Source organism: Bufo gargarizans, chromosome 6 (genome assembly GCF_014858855.1).
Source record: "Bufo gargarizans isolate SCDJY-AF-19 chromosome 6, ASM1485885v1, whole genome shotgun sequence".
NCBI lineage: Eukaryota > Metazoa > Chordata > Amphibia > Anura > Bufonidae > Bufo > Bufo gargarizans.
Genome location: NC_058085.1, coordinates 15,037,935 through 15,055,096, shown reverse-complemented (window position 1 = coordinate 15,055,096; position 17,162 = coordinate 15,037,935). Strand labels below are relative to the sequence as shown.

Sequence of the window (17,162 nt, the reverse complement as noted above, 5' to 3'; positions counted from 1 at the left end):
TGTGCCCGCATTTCTGAGAAAAATGAAGTTGTAATATATGCAAATGAGCCTCTAGGAGCAACGGGGGCGTTGCCATTACACCTCTGCTTTCTCTGCAACTGCTGCGCCCTGGGCACTTTGATTGACAGTGGTTTCAAAGCCTGGCCTGTCAATCAAAGTACAGAGGGCGCGGCAGCTGCAGAGAGAGCAGAACCTCTAGGTATAACAGCAACACCCCCAATGCTCCTAGAGGCTCATTTGCATATATTACAACTTATTAAATTTTTCTCAGAAATACGGGCACATACGAACATGGGACCAATACAGATGCCTTCAGCTGCCAAGTGCACATGTAACAGGTCAGCCAGTTTCATAGCTACAAATCTGCTGACAGATGTCCTTTAAGGATAACTGAACTATAGGTATGAGAATAGACACCTACACAGAACTTCTAGGTCCAGAAAGGGAGAAAAGCTTGTAGTTTGTAATTTTATATGGAGAGAAAGTTGAATTATACTTCTAGTGATAAGATTCCTTCGTTGATATATTAGGGGACTGTATGTCCTAATATACTTGGTGTCCAGAGCGGCAGCGCAGAATTATGCATTTCCGTAATATATGAACCTGGATGCCTCCATAATGAAGGAATATTTTACAACCTTTACATACAGGAAAACTTTGAAGTAAGCTGGCTAAGAAATGGCATTCTAAACTAAAACAAAAATCAAATAAAACATGCACAGTTTTACGATGTTGTTTCAGTGATGGAGACAGAGTAAGGCACATGGACCTGTACCTGGCAAAATGACTTTGTTCATGCAGTTTCAACTCAACCTTCACTAAAGTGGTTATCCACTGTCAAGTGCTTTAAGTTATTGGTTTCTAGACCTCGTCCTCACTTTGCAATACCCGCAACTTCATTCTCTATGTTTCCTTGCTGTGCTTTTCAGTGAACATTAAAGGGGTTTTCCGGGATTTTACTCCTCTGGATAGGTCATCAGTATCCAATTTGTGGGGGTCCAACTCCCAGGCCCCTATATCAGCTGTTTGAGAAGGCAATGGCGCTCTGGTGCCTTCTTGAAGTGAACGAGGCTGAGCACAATACCAAAGCACAGCCGCTATACAATGTATGGGGTTGTGCTTGGGGAGTACAGAGGCCGCGGCACTTACAAGAGCCCTGCTGCCTTTTCATACAGCTGATCGGCGGGGGTCGGACCCCCACCGATGAGATTTTTGATGACCTATCCTGGAGATAGGTCATCAGTAGGAAAATCCTGGAAGACATCTTTAACGCTATGGTCACTTGTGTAACCTTACAACATTTTGTTATTTTAGGATCTGAAATTCTGATTCATTTCTTAATAGATCTTTCTAGGGGTTGGTTTATCTGATTCAGAGCTTCACAACGCACAGTCAGAGACGGAAAGGGGTTGCCCATCCGATGAAAATGTTTTAAAACCAGCTCGGGTTGGTGTAAAATAATATAATAAGTGTATGTAGCTTATTAATCCCTGGTCGCTGCCATTCCTAGGTCCTTCTTGACACACAGGGAATGACCGCTTAGCGAATCGTTGGCCACAGTAGTGACCCGATTAATCCAGAGATTGCTTAAGTGGTTATTTTTTTAGTTTTTGTGTGTGTGGAGAGGAACCAAGAAACAGAGTCCAGCAGAAGCGCTGGAACGGGAGGTGTAAGTGAGATGACTATCATTTGTTTTATTATTTCGTGCAGATTTGAGCCGGATTTAAAACATTGAATGGGCTGGACAACACTTTTTACATGATAGAACTTTTGGTTACCTGCAGCTGCCACTAGGAGGAGCCGATAAGCTTACTGTTTATACATGGAACTATACAGAGGCTAATCTAGGGCTTATTAATATGTCTACGTATCAGAAAAAGTAAGCTCCAACCGATATAAAGATATGTTAAAAAATGAATCAGCATAGACGTTTGCTCTCTTTTGACCGTGTGCCATGGTGGATGTTCACATTAAGGAGGACCTGTCATCTCTCCTTACCTGTCTGTTTTAGTAAATAGTTGTTTCCCCCCTCATTGCTCATAGTGCTGTCTTGTGTCAATCCTTTGTAATTCCACCTAAAAATACATGAATAAATTGACAACTGGGTGTTGCAAGTGGGCGTTGTTACCCTACACAGTCTGACGCTGTCCACTCATTGCTGACAGTGTAAGGGCACCTTCACACCTGGCAGAAAATACACAGAATGAAGCCTTCCCCCCTGTTATACTACGGGGTTGAAAAAGTGTCAATTCCTGCGCCCTGCCTTCCTTTGCAGAATGACATACAAAATAATGATGTGTTGCGCCTTTACTGAAGCAGAATGTTTATTTCAATGGGAGATGTAGTCCTCACTGCTATTTTCCACCGCGTGTGAAGTCACTCTAAGACTGTGTAGGGACACACTCCATTTCCCTAGCTGTCAATGTATTTATAATTTCTAGGAATGGGAATACAGATAATTATAGAAACAGAAATGTCAGGAGTGGGGACAGATCCCCAAGATCAAGATGACTGTATAGATCTGGCATTTCCAAAGGAAAGATAAGTAAACATCTTATTACATCATGACTTAAAAGCACAGAAAAAAAAAAAAAAATGTTAACAAAAGATCCTTTGCAATGCCTTCCACCATTTCGGATTATTCTCTGCGTCACTGTAGTGAAACCTGAAATATTCAATGTAATAATAATGGCTGAAAAGCGCAGACATAGACCTAAATTCTAAAGTGGAGGAGACGGGTGCAGGAGGGACATGCCAATAAATGAAAGTCATCTTACAGGGATATTCCCATCTTAGATATAAGATATGCCATCAGTGTCAGATAGGTGCAGGTCCCACCTCTGGGAGCATCTAGAATGGAGAGTTGATCGCGCCTGCACGGTCCGCTCTCCATTCACTGCTATGAGTATGCTCATCTAATTTTGGAAGTTCTATAGCAGTGAATGGAGAGTGCACAGCGCATGCATGGCCAACTCTCCCTTCATCACTATGGGACTGGTGGAAAGAGCGGCGCAAGTGCCACAGTAGTGAACAGAGGGTGACCGTGCATGCGCCTGATATTATAATATGCTGTGGAGTTTCTGCACAAAAATCCACTCGGAAAATATGCAGCGTATATATGCCATGTGTAAACATTTTAAATGGGTTCATTATAAATATTTCCCTAGGCAGAAATGGGCCGAAATTAATAAAAGAACATATATTCAGACAAAGAACTGGAGATAGGAGCGGGTCCCAGAGGTGGGACCTGAACCTATCTGATATTGATGGCTTATCCCAGCAATATGCCATCAAAGTCTGAGATGGGTTTACCCTTTTAAAGTCAACTAAAAACATAATAATAATTTTAAAATAATTACAGATGGGCAAGTTTTTACATTATTAAAATCTTACGACAATTAACAAAACAAATAAAAAAAATTGTAACTAAACATTAACTAAAACAAATTTCCTGGACACGGAAAAAGAAAGCTACCCAGTGTGTACCAAGTGTCATTTTTTTTGTTATTTTTTTTCTGCAAAATATCACCCTTCCTAAACAAATATATCTAGCCCTGCTAAGTGTACCAAAAAACTAAGAATTTTGTTGCAGTGCCCACAATGCACGATAGTTGTAAAATTTGAAAATATTAAATTTCTTTTCAAAAACTTCAAATACAACACAAAATTGTTAACGTTTTTTCATAAATTGTAAAATCTTTTTTTTTTTTTTCTTCACCAAAATATTTTCTTTGTCACTTCACAGAGTGTCCCTGCACATGAGTCCATTTGTGTTTTATTTTCAAATAGTTTTTTTGTATTTTTCTTTATATGAAAACATTCTTAAATTATTGTTAAGAATCATTCAATTTGCATCAAGGTTCCTGTTTAATGTAATAGCTGCCAGATCCATTACTTTCCTGATCTGAAGCTCCGTGGAGAAACGAATAGTCTTCTCCGTCAAGAAACTCCTCCTTTAGCTGCAGCGTTGGTACTGGAAAAAAAAAAAGAGAGAAAAGTCACAGCTATTTATTTTATTACTGAGTGTGTGTAGATTATTCAGGAGACAGAATAGGGCAGAAAAACTGTAGACACAAAGAAGAAAATAAAAAGATTTCAGATCCATTGTCCCTGCCTGGCATTCTCAAAAACCCTCGAGTTTTGCTTACGATTTCCATCAAGGGAAAGTCCACCTTTAACACCATGTATTTAAAAAATTTCCTTTGGGTTTTGTTCACACAGGACGGAATCTTCTGCATCATATCTGATGGAATTCTGCACCAAATGGTACGTTTTGTTGTGAAATTCATAAATAATGAGGGTTTGCAAAAGGTTTCACCGTCTGTATTGCAAAAAGTGTAATCTGCAGCAGAAATACGCAGCACATAATGACTCATTGTGGAATTAAAATATGCACCGTTGGTCAAGTTATGTGTGGATTTTTTCCCATAACATGTGAGGTTTTGTAAAGTCGTATCCACTTTGCTGGTACTGTTATACGCTGTGGAGATGCACAAAAATCAGCATGGAAAATATGCAGCATACATATGCTATGTGTAAACATAAATGGCTTCTCTGAGTTTTAAAATAAAAAGCATCCCCACACAGGAATGGGCATAAATTAATAAAAGAACATATACTCACCCCCCAATCACTTCCAGGGCTTTTTGGCTGTAGCTGTGACGTGCCTGAATACTCCACGTGGCTGCTGCATGACACTGTGTCCGAGGTATACGGGTACATCAGTGTCGCATCGCTGAGGAGGATCAGAGCGTTGGAGCTGGAAGTGGCAGTGGGTGAAATAGGCAAGTATATGTTTTTTTTGTTTTTTTTTATGACTATTCCTGTTTGTGGGACCTTTTTTGTACAACTTGGAAAGCCCCTTTACCTTTTTTGTTAGAGTTTATAGGACAAATTGCACCTCTGGTTGCCAGGACAATTTTCACACTTTAGACTTTTAAAAAATAAAACTAATTAGTGTCAAAGGACTCCTTAAGATGAGGATATGCTCGTCTTCTCAAGTCAGGTATGGGAATGGAATGGATGACATGCAAAAAACGTCCATGTTACCGCTCCCCCTGGAATCATCTACAGTTCCACAGGGAGTGAAAGATCTATGCCTTTCCTCCTCTCCCTGCAGCACATCACCCACTGCCCCTACCATGCTGGCTGAGATCATAGAATGCTGAAGGTGGGAGAGCACTACTTCAACCTGCTCTATCTCAGGTCACAGAGCAGCTAGAGATATGAGGTCTAAGCTAAGAAGCTTTAAAACAAGATCAAGCTTATGGTGCTTTCCGGCAATACAGCCAGAGAGAAACTTTACAAACTGGGATGGAGTGAGCTGCAGGTATATGCAGCTCCCATTTCATCCAGCCCTAACTCTGGCTGCATCATGGCTAGTACCACAATCCACGGTCTTGATTTAAAGCTTAGATTCTTGACTCATATCTCTAGCTTCTATACAGCATGAGACATAGCCATTAGTAGCAATGTGTCTAGTTGCCTAATTTAAAAATCCATCTTCAAATACCATATTAATAGAGGATATGATCTTCAGTATTCTTACCTCCTCACCAGTGTGAGCAGTTACAGAGATCGTCTCTCACTCTCACCATATTACAAAAACAGCCTACTAATTTGTATGGTCACTATGTAATGCCTAATTTCCCCTATGGTGGTGCTGCAAGGAAATGTTTCAATTACTGTTAGATTTTGTGGGTCCCAGAGGGGGACAGGCATTTTTTTGATGAGCTTATTGTCAAGGAATCCTTGTAACAAGTAGAGAGTGTAAAAAGCTGCAACCCCTTAAATGGGAGGATATTTTAGGAGTGAAATGTTAGAAAACATGGGTTAACATTATAAGGAATGAAGTCAAGCAACCAGTAAAGAGAAAGACGACAAATGACTGGTGATAGTCAAAGCTAGGAGTCTGCCATTATTACTAATTCATTCTCATTGTCACAGCTGGATCCCATTAGAGCAAATTAATGTCACAGAGGCATCCTCACCATTTGACACTACCCTCTATAAGCCAGAGCTGCATCTACTCTGATGGAGTTGGGCGTGATCATGAAATATACAGACTATACAGTGAAACTAGCTTTTAGATGTCATTTAAAGAAAATATAGACATTATAGGAATTTCTCAATAACCCTACACAGGAGATGAGATTATCAATGTATTAACTAATTTACACACAATTTCCTGCACTAATGGTAAGGCCACAGGCGGCGCGAAAACCATGCCCACCTGCAACAACCAATGGCTGTGTAATTTCCGGTTATAATCATGCAGCCATTGGGTGCAGGAGCTGGGCAGGGCTTGGCCACATGTGTTCAGCCGCAATGTGTGGTCCTACCCTGAGATGGAACAACAGTCCAATGTGTATTGGGGCCTCCCAAGTGTCCCCTGATGGCAAATGTTGGGGTTGAGGGAAGAGAAGGATCTGGCATATTGGATTTCACTGGGTAGGGGATAACTGGAAAACTTGTATCCGTGTGTATTTCTACGTGTTGCGATCATACTAGATGCTGAATATATGGAGATGTTCGGAATATTTTGTTTCCATTTTTATGCATTGTATATCATTAACATGTATTAATCCTGTAATTTTCATAACTCCAGAACTGTCCCTTCTTGGTGTTCTAATTTTAATGTTGAGGGGGGTAATGTATGAAAGGTTGGTAACTTCTTCTGGGGTATATCAAGATAATAGTCCGTTCACACTATGATGACAAAATTTGGTACCTAATCCAACTGGATTTGTGTAAATGTTTATTCATGTCCATGGGTGCAGGCTAAAAACATAACCACATGAATTTTTTGTTTTTTTATCGCCTTTTATTTTTGTAACCATCTTTGCATATTTCCATTTTGTAACTCCCACACACGGTAACTTTTAATAGTAAGGTCAAAGGGGACATTTATTAAGATCTGTGTTTTCCATGCTGGTATCAGGTCCCTTTGTGCTGTCGGAGGCACAAAAGTTTGGTGATTCACCTGGCAGGCTGTGCGGCAGACTTATCTCTAGGCCAGCCCTTTTGCTTCCATTTTCCATGCCAAAAACCGTGTGGAAAATGATAAATTAGCTCGCCCACCCATGCCACCTTTTCTGACACACTTTTGAAAAGTAGTGTGAAGGGGGAAAAAGACAAAGATTTAGCAAAAAAAAAATAAAGTGCAATAAAATCAGCATCTTTAATACACAATTATTGTGGCATATACCACTTAAAGGAGTTGTCCGGGTTCAGAGTTGAACTCGGACATACCTTAATTTCATTTTCACCCCACCGCCCCGTGATATGTTTTTTGTCTACATTGGCACACTGCTAGGCGAAGTCTTCCTCCCAGCATTGCTCCTGGTAACGTCACCGGCTGTTTTACTGGCTATGGCAGCGCTAAAGCCTGCAAATTAATGCCAGTGACGTCACTGGGCTCACTGCTAGGCGGTAGTCTCCGCCTAGCTTTCCCCATGGAGAGCTGGTACGTCACCGGATTTCCAGAAACTGCCTTTTCCCTGCGCGATTCAGGGCAGGGCAAAGGAGAGCCTCAGAGCATGAAGTGCTCCGATGCTCATGTCAGAGGTGCTGAGTGGGGCAGCATGGGGATATGTCCGGGTTCAGCTCTAAACCCAGGCAAATTATTTAAAAATGTCCCCCAAAATCTTAAATAGATTTTCCGTACTGCCCTGATAAACCTTTAAAACACTTATCCCCTATACACAGTATATATACTGTGTATGTGTATATATATATTTATATGTGTATCTGACCATCCCCCCACCCCCTGAATCAGACATTTGTCCCTGTCCTGTGGAGTTTTTGTACAAGACCCCATTAAGTATTTCTACAGAGTATAGATTGTGGCTTGTCCAGGCTACCAGTTTACTGCTTGTACCAGTGGTGCGCGGTGGGTGGGACTTCTCATCCATAACAGGTAAGTAGGGACAGAATTGGTCTTCCTGGGTGCGTGAACTGTTTGGGTACGCACTGTGTTCAATTTTTAGCCTGAGTGGGAGGCAAGTGTGAGACTGAGCTGTGGAGTAGAGTTTGCCCCTTATGGTTCTCAGGGAATGGACATATTTGAAACACACCCTTGCTGTATTATTAGCAGGACACTTGTACCTTATAACAGATGCAATGACTGGAAGTTCATGGAGAGAAAACTGTTATTTAGACTAATTATGACCAGACACATTAAATGACTTTTGGCCAAACCTGCTGTTTGCAGTGGTGACCAGTCGTCTTATGTGTATGGAGGCCTCCTGACTCTCCAGATGTTGAGGAGAAGAATCGGGCAGTTGGACTTCAGCATGCCTGAGAGAACAGGAAGCAGTAGAGGAGAGGCACACAAAGGCTTAGAATACCAGAATTACTGGATCCCATTCACTATACTGGGGTATGTCAGGTTACAGTGCGAGTACCGGCATTTTGCTTAACTACTGCTCAGCGGTATTTCCCACTTTTTTCCTCACTCACTTTTCTGAGTGATCAGTGGCACATTTACACACAGGCAAATTATCAGGAATGAGCATTCCTAGTGAGGTTTGTTCCGGACAATCCGCCCAACAACTGGGCAGTGGAAACCCGGCATTAGGTTTAAAAAAATAAAATAAAAAATGTGTGTTCTCCAGGTGAAGGTGGGATAGTTCAAGAGTTTATGGATCATCACATAAAGTGGATAGGTTCACACCTCTGTTTAACTGATCCCCCAGGCTGTTCCAGCAGAGAACACACTACTGGAATTCACCGGATCAAGCCTTGCCAAACACTACAGTTCACCACTGGACCCCATTTGACTATAATACATGTAACAGATTTTGTCTGGCCAAAAAGCAGCTGGATCCCGTTATAGTTAATGGGGTCCAGCGGTGAACTGCAGTGTTTGGCTAGTCCGGCAGGCTGTCCTCTGCTGAACAGTCTAGTGGATCGGTTAGAAACAGAGGTGTGAACCTACCCTTTATAGAGGTTATTTTCCTGTTTACATATTTTTGTCAAGGAGATTTGTTTCCTTTAATTTATTTATTTTTCTTGTCACTGGAACTTGTAGACCATAACGATAGAAAGTATGTATAATTCTCCATCTGAAGAAGGGGCTGTGTCCCCGAAATGCGTTATGATTTCATAACAAAGTTTGGATCATCTTCAACTGGTTGAGCGCTGGAGTCCTTGTTTTTCTACCGCGGTACCCGGAGGTTTCCCACAATCTGCAGCACGTTCCACTCCGTGGCGTTATCCTGTTTTTTACCATTTCTCTACACTATAACAGTGGTTGTGGCTTATCACAACCCTACTAGGTGAGCGCAATACCATTTAAGCTGCGTGTAACATCCTTTGGTGCATTTCGGTTGTTCTACGCTATATAGCACTAGGCGTGGTGTTCTTTTCCTTTCAAAAAGTTAGACAGACTGACTGACAGATATGGCAATTCTTTCTCAGCCCCTTACTTTAAAACCCATGTCCAATTTTGTGATCAGAGTTAAATTTCCACTGTGAAAAGCTGCCTACTATTTGAAAACGAAATAAAACGTGTATGTATTAGTGTTCAGTCTGAAATTATGTTTCTGGGACCTGTGTATGGCTTCCTTGACATTGGCGTTAGGATTGTCCGACAGGCTCTTCCAGCAGGGGAACAGCCTGCCGGATCCGTACTAAAGTTTGCACATGTGTGCGGCCCTATTCATTAAAACGTGGACGGGTGGGAGATGCAGACACAGCACGCAAACATGCCGAGAGGCAGCCAGCCAAAAACCTCAGCGTGAATTGGGCCGGGGCGGACTTTCAGATAGTACAGATCTGGCAGGCTGTTCCCCTGCCGGACAATCCGAATGCTAGTGTGAAAGAAGCCTATATTAGTGTTTTGGGGCTTGCATCTGAGTTCATTCTACTGTGCTCCAAACCTATTTCTGATAGCTGTTCTTCACCCTTAAGCAACCGACAGTAAGCTAGGCAAGATTATTTATTTGATGGGATGGGGGTCTGATGTGACTCTGATGGAGGTTGGGGGTCTGATCTGAGCTCTGATGAAGAATAGGGGTCCAATTTGGGGGTCTCATGAAAAAAAAAAAAGTTTTTCTTATTTTCCTCCTCTGAATCCTAGGTGCATCTTATAGTATGAAAAATACAGTAATCCTGCAATGTTAAGATTTCCTGTTCTTTGAGAGCAGCTATATGATGGGCCACAGACACAATGGACAGGAGATGACTCTTTGAGGGAAAGTTATTAAAACTGTTGTAAAGGAAAGCTGGTTTAATTGCCTATAACAAACAGATTCCACCTTTCATTTTTCAGAAAAATAAATCACCCCTTTGACTTTTATGGGAGAGTTTTCCCCAGCATGCTCTGTGACCTGTGCAGAGGTCAGGAGGGAGCTGATAAGATGTGACATCACATATTGTGAACGCTGGATCCTGTGTTATCTATATGGAGGTGTTACTTGTCAGTGTAATTCTGCATGTGGTGATAATGATAATAGCTGTTGAAAAGTTACCTGTACAGAACAGAAAATTGTGACTTATTATTAGACCTAGAGGCCAGTGTGAAAATTGCTAAATTATACATATTTAAAATATAGTGACATGGAAATAAAAAAATTAAATAAAAATCTATATGTTTAAAGGGGTAATCCAACCCCAAAAATGCCCCCCCCCCCAAATTCCCGAGGGTGTATGGGGCAGCCAATAGCAGGCCACAACGGAAACGAGTCTCCCTAGCATCACGTGTGACTCTAGGGAGCCTCGTTCCTGTCGCGCCCTGCTATTGGCTAACCCTCCCCTCCGTTGCAGGATGTTTTTATCTGCGCAATAGGGAGATGTAGCGGCGGTCGTGCGGGCATCAGAAACTACGCTGGTGCTGGGGAGCAAAAAAAGTACAATCTGTGTGAGGGGCCAAGGCTTTGGGGCATTATAGGGGGTGGATAACCCCTTTAACATAAAAACGTGATTTAAAAAATAGGTCAAGTCTGATGACACATTCCCTGAACAGAAGGCCTATCATAAATGTTAAAATTGCTAACTGTTTACTTATCCTCATGCCAGCTGTCCCCCTGAGAATAGCACTTTTTATATTTTCTTCTTACACCTCCACTACCCCCAATGGGACTGAGCTGCATCTAGGCCAGGTGACTGATTACAGTGACCTCACTTTGCCTAAAAAGAGGGAGCAACTGTTTGTCGGGGATGCTGGGAGTCAGACTTCCACCCATCAGGTACCGATGACCTATTCTGAGGATATCAATATCTAAATCTTGGAAAACCTTTTTAAAAGGGGTTCTCCAGGAATAAAGAAAATGAAAATACTTAAATATTACTTTATTATAAATATATTCCCAAATACCTTTCATTAGTAATAATGTTTTTTTTTTTCCTAGGAAGCAATCATCAGGAGAAAAAAAAATGGCCGCCGTCCTATTAGTACACACAGAACCTGTCCTAATCACACAACAGGACAAGTTACTTCAGAGCACTGAGCTAAAGAGCTGTCTCATCCTTCTCTCCTACATGTCAAAGATTATGATCCTGAATACTACTTATACGATTTTTAGCTAAATCTCTGTGGGAATGGAGTTTATGAGAAGACATGAAATATAGAGAGGAGAGTGAGGATGTGTGTAATCAACAGCAGCACTTGTATGCAGTCTCCCTTACCACAGCCCCACATTACCACAGCCTGTCCTGTCCGTCTTCTCTGCACTTCATGTCTCCTCATGAACTCCATTTCTACAGAGATTCAACTGAAGTTCTTATCAGCTGCATTCAGGATCATAATCCCTAACAAGTAAGAAAGGAGGATAAGGCAGCTCTTTACCTCAGTGTTGTGAAGTAACTTGTTCTGTGTGTGATGAGTACAGGTTCTGTATGTACTAATAGGACAGCGGCCATCTCCTGATGATTGCTCCCCAGACAAAACAAGCCATTATAACTAAGGAACGGTATTTGGGAATATATTTATAATAAAGCAATATTTAAGTATTTTTTTAATTCCCGGAGAACACCTTTAAGGTAAGATGAATATTCATATCTAATAATATCTAAGCCTTGCTAGTCTTCACTTTTGCCTTCCCTCATTCCACCAGGTTTCCTGTAAAGGATGCTGAAAACCTATGTGGGTGGATATATCCTGGACCACTTACTGTCCTCATTATGAATACAGAAGTGTCATATCTGCATAGTATGTCAAAGAAAACCCAAAAAATAATTTCCCCACTGCTAAAATAATGCATCATCAGGAGCAACCAATTACCATTAAGGCAATTACATAAGCCCAAAAAAATGATTTGGAGGCAGAAAATAGCTTTTTAAAAGGGAATGTGTCACCTATAATTTTCTCCTTCCAGTTAAACCCAGATAGTGACCCATATTTTTTTCTAGAGTTTTATTTTCATTTTTTTTTATTCTTTCTAGAGTTTTATTTTCATTTTTTTTAATTCTATTTCTAGAACATGATTATTGGGGCGGCCATCTTGCCTGAGCGGTTGCTATAAGCATTTAGAGATATGCTTTACAGCAGCCACCATGGGCTATAGCTACAATGGACAGGAGGAGACCTCATTGACTTCTATGGGAGAGTTTTCTGGGCATGCTCCGTGACCTGTAGAGAGGTCAGGAGGGGGCAGATAAGCTGTGATATCACCTATTGTGAATGGTAGATCCTGTTATCTATACAGAGGTGATGCCCGTCATCGTAATCCCGCCTGTGATATTAATTAAATGACTGCTGAAAAGTGATCCGTACAGAACAAGAAGAGAAAAGGCACTTATCCTTAGGCCCGGGGGCCAGTGCGAAAAATGCAGGGTGTTAAGTTTAGTTTTTTTTTTTCAATGTAGAGACATGGACAGTTAAAAATAACCACCAAAACTTTTTTAAAGGGACACTGACAGGCAAATTCAGCATATTGTGTTATATATCTGACATTACAGGTCTTAAACAGTCTATTAAAAGCATGTAAGTATCCCCCCTGTCCACCTTCTAAATACCGAAATATAAAGTTTTATAACTTGCCTGTCTCCTCACCAATCTGCCCAAGGGGCGGCGTTTCATCTGAAAATGCGCCCAGCCAGCTGCTCCCAACTGCCGTTCTGTAGCCCGCCCAGCTCATCAATATTCACTTCGCTGGGCGGGACTACAACTCTCCCCAGTCACGATCCTGCGTATGGTTGATAGAATCCTCTTGGCAGCGTCCGTCTAATCCTCTGCGCCTGAGCCCCGCCGTGGTTAGATCGCGCCTGCTGTACACACCCTGCCTGCGTTCCCAGAGGCAGCTGCTGCCTCTGCCTCATGCGCATGCCCCAGGCACTGTTCAAAGCAGCGCTTCAGAGCGCTGCTCACTCACATCTCCAAAGGAGTTAATGATAGTGCGGAGAGTTGTAGCCCCGCCCAGCGAAGTGAATATTGATGAGCTGGGCGGGGCTACAGAACGGCAGTTAGGAGCAGCTGGCTGGGCGCATTTTCAGATGAAACGCCGCCCCATGGGCAGATTGGTGAGGAGACAGGCAAGTTATAAAACTTTATATTTCGGTATTTAGAAGGTGGACAGGGGGGATACTTACATGCTTTTAATAGACTGTATAAGACCTGTAATGTCAGATATATAACACAATATGCTGAATTTGCCTGTCAGTGTCCCTTTAAACATATGTTTACCATAAGAATTTAATTTAAGCAGTGCCATTTTCTGATGACACACTCCCTTTAAGGGGGAAACTGGTCTTGATTTCTTAGTTTTATTAAATAACTGTATTCTACATGAAATAACAGTTCCAGAGCATGTTTTCTTAGAAATCTAATTTGGGCCATTTCTCTGTTATTCCTCCTTAAAATGTAAACATCAATTGGCATTGACATTTGTATGTGTGTCAGGGGGACAAATCTCCAAACTGGTGACTTATGTACCATAACTGGATTTTGACTGTGGTCAGACTTCCTAACATCGCCTACCAGTTTGCTTGCAATGCTCCAAGAAAGTGGTTAACGAAAATAACACAGCACTGTGCAAACTTTTATTAAGGTTAATTACATCTGCATTGACACGTGACACCTTGGCTTGTGCTACAGCCCGCCTTAGGGGTAAATGTGCTGAAGACAGCATATGACCCCAGTAACAACAGGTAACGAAGTCTGTGCCCATTAAACAAAAAAATTATATATAAAATTTTCATATTTATTTCAAAAGTAAAAAAAAAAAAAAAGTAGAAAATTAAAATCTTTACAAATATACATTTGACAAAAATGAGACTAGAAAACAAATTGCGATATATGCAGGATGGATGCTTGGCTGATGAGCTCACTGCTTAAAACCTGCTAGCAGGAAGGGTTCTGATATCTGGAAGTTAATTTAGAAATATCAATTAGAAATCGATTTGATTTACTATAAATACTTCTATTGTGAGAGTTATCAATGCATAAAACTAAAAAGTGGAATCCCAAATGTCACACTGATCACGAGCCAGGAACCGGGTGGCAGAACTGCAGAGTCGCTTTATCTCAGCTGCCCTGCATGGTAAAAAGAAAAGTTCCCTTTGGCTCAATGACCCAGGACTGAATTGCTAGCTTGATTTTGGGAGAGAAAAAAAGAATAATAAAATCAGCCATGATCACACTAGTTGAAGCTCTACAGTCATCAGTAAAAAAATAAAATAAAAAAAAACTCTAGGAAAACCCCTTTAAAAACTGTAGTCACTCCTAAAGTTTAAAAAGGCACACTTCCATCAGAAAAGGAGATTTTTATTTTTTTACTCAATTTTTTTCTGATGTGTAGGGACAGCGATAGGAAATGTTTTTGCAATATACTTTATTTAGTGAGTTTGTACATTTCTATGAGGGAAAAAAAAAAAAGTCGCAAGTTGCCTCTCGGCAGTGCCCTGTAAGTGAGCATTACTAAGGAAAGTCTGTCTTCACAGTTCAGCACAGCGCGGTACTAGCTTCCAATGCTGGCTGAAACAGCTGATCGGTGCGAGTGCGTGCCACTTTCAGATCTGATAATGATTAGGGATGAGCGAATTTCATATATTAAAATTCATTTTCGCTTTGTGTTGTGGTATTTACTGAATTGCGTTAAGGATTCCGTTACCAGTGACCATAACGCAATTCCCTGATGGAATGCATATCGGAATGCCTTTAGAGGCATTCCGTTATTCATTCTGTCATAATAGAAGTCTATGGGCTGCATAACGGATCCGTCCCATTTCTTTTATGCAGGAGAGAACTCCAGAATAACGGAAACGGGACGGATCAGTTATGCAGCCCATAGACTTCCATTATGACAGAATGAATATCGGAATACCTCTAAAGGCATTCCGATATGCATTCCGTCATGGAATTGCGTTATGGTCACTGGTAACGGAAGCCTTAATGCAATTCAGTAAATACCACAACACGAAGCAAAAACCAATTTCAAAATATGAAATTTGCTCATCCCTAATAATGATGACCTATCCAGAGGATAGATCATCAATATTTAAGTCCAAAAAAAAACAATATAAAAAGGGAGGACAGGAAGTGGTACACAGAGAGACTTTAAAAAAATTCTATCCATAAGGGAGCATTCACACGACCGTGTTTTTCTTCCGTGTACTATCCGCAATTTTTGCGGACAATTCACAGACCCATTCCTTTCTCTGGGTCCGCAAAAATTGCGGAATGCCTTTCATTGTCATCCGTGTGCTGTCCGTTCCGTGTGTCCGTTGATTTTATTTTAGAACATGTCCTATACTTGGCCGCAAATTGCGGTCCGTGGCCCCATAGAAATTCATTGGGTCCGTAAAAACCGGATAGCACACGGAAATGCATCCGTTTTTTGCGGACCCCTGGACTGAAAACATTCTAGGAAACCCCATTTCAGTTTTTTGCAGACCGTGAAAAACGGATGACACACGGAAGCACCACGTCCGTATTATACGGACTTACGGAACGGAAACAGAACTGAAGACTTACGGAACACACGGATCCGTGATTTGCAGACTGCAAAACCAACATGGTCGTGTGAATGCTCCCTAACGCAGTTTTTTTTTTTTTGTAAAATATATTTTTACATAGAATATTCACAATAGGTTGTTCAAATGTGATAACGAATTCATAGTCAAAATTTGCTGCTCTCACTAAAGGCACCATAAGAGTAGCGACAGACCCAATGATTTCAGTGATGGCAGTCAGTACTCCGAATCCTACCCCGAACAGTAAAGAAACCCAATACTCATTGTCCCGAAGCGGGGAGGGCAGGGGCAGCAAGCCTTATCAATCTCATGTCCCTTTGTGGCGCTGGCGTGTGCGGCGGATTTCGGCTTGACTGCCATCACGGAACAGACGTGAGATGAGTGGGTCTCTCACTACACTATGCTGACCTCTGTGAAAGCAGCATAGTGCAAGTGACAGGTTCCCTTTGAGGTTCTAGGCCAGGGATGGCCAACCTGAGGCTCTCCAGCTGTTGTAAAACTACAACTCCTACCATACCCTTCTGTAGGCTGATAGCTGTAGCAGTGTGGGCAACAGCTGGAGAGCCTCAGGTTGGCCATCCCTGTTCTAGGAGAACATTTTGTTCTTTTTTATAAAATCTATGTATATACCAGGATTTGATAAACATATGGACATGTATGACGATATATCCAAGGAAACCTACTGTGGAAAAGTATATTGGCTGCTGCATTTGACAGCAGTGCAATATATTATGCAATAGGAAGGTGCCTAAAATCCTGCTTAAAGGGACTCTGTCACCAGTTTCTAACCCCCCCTTTTAAAACTATTGTTCTCTCCATGGTGCCCTTGTCATTACAAAGCTGTTGTTATAAGATAAATCCGCCGTGTAGTTTTGATAAAAATCGCTTTTATCTAACCTGTCAATCTTCTGGATAAGGTGCCCAGGGCGTTTCTGAGGGTCTGAATCTGCCGCTCTCCGCCGCCGCCGTTGGTGCCCAGCTCCTCCCATGATCCTTTCAGCGCCACCTCGATGTAATGAAATCCGCCTTCGGCTCTCCTCAGTGCCCCCTCCTCCTTTTCAAAGATCCCGCGCGTGCGCACAGGCCTGTGCCTGATGCGCCCGTGCGGACTTTTAGATTCTGCCTCTTTGAGCGAAGTGCGCATGCGCGCGAATGCGCACTTCGCTCAACGAGGCAGAATCTAAAAGTCCGCACGGGCGCATCAGGCACAGGCCTGTGCGCACGCGCGGGATCTTTGAAAAGGAGGAGGG

At 41.9% G+C, this 17,162-nt stretch overlaps 1 protein-coding gene across 1 annotated transcript in view; it reads right to left on the bottom strand.

The window, feature by feature from the left end:
- Positions 1–319: 319 nt before the first annotated feature.
- Positions 320–17,162, bottom strand: part of MBTD1 (mbt domain containing 1) — an 80,973-nt gene continuing 64,130 nt past the window's right edge. The window contains exon 16 of the mRNA XM_044297597.1: positions 320–3,973. Coding sequence (XP_044153532.1) covers positions 3,855–3,973 — 119 coding nt within the window. The 3' untranslated portion in view covers positions 320–3,854. The remainder of the gene's footprint in view (positions 3,974–17,162) is intronic.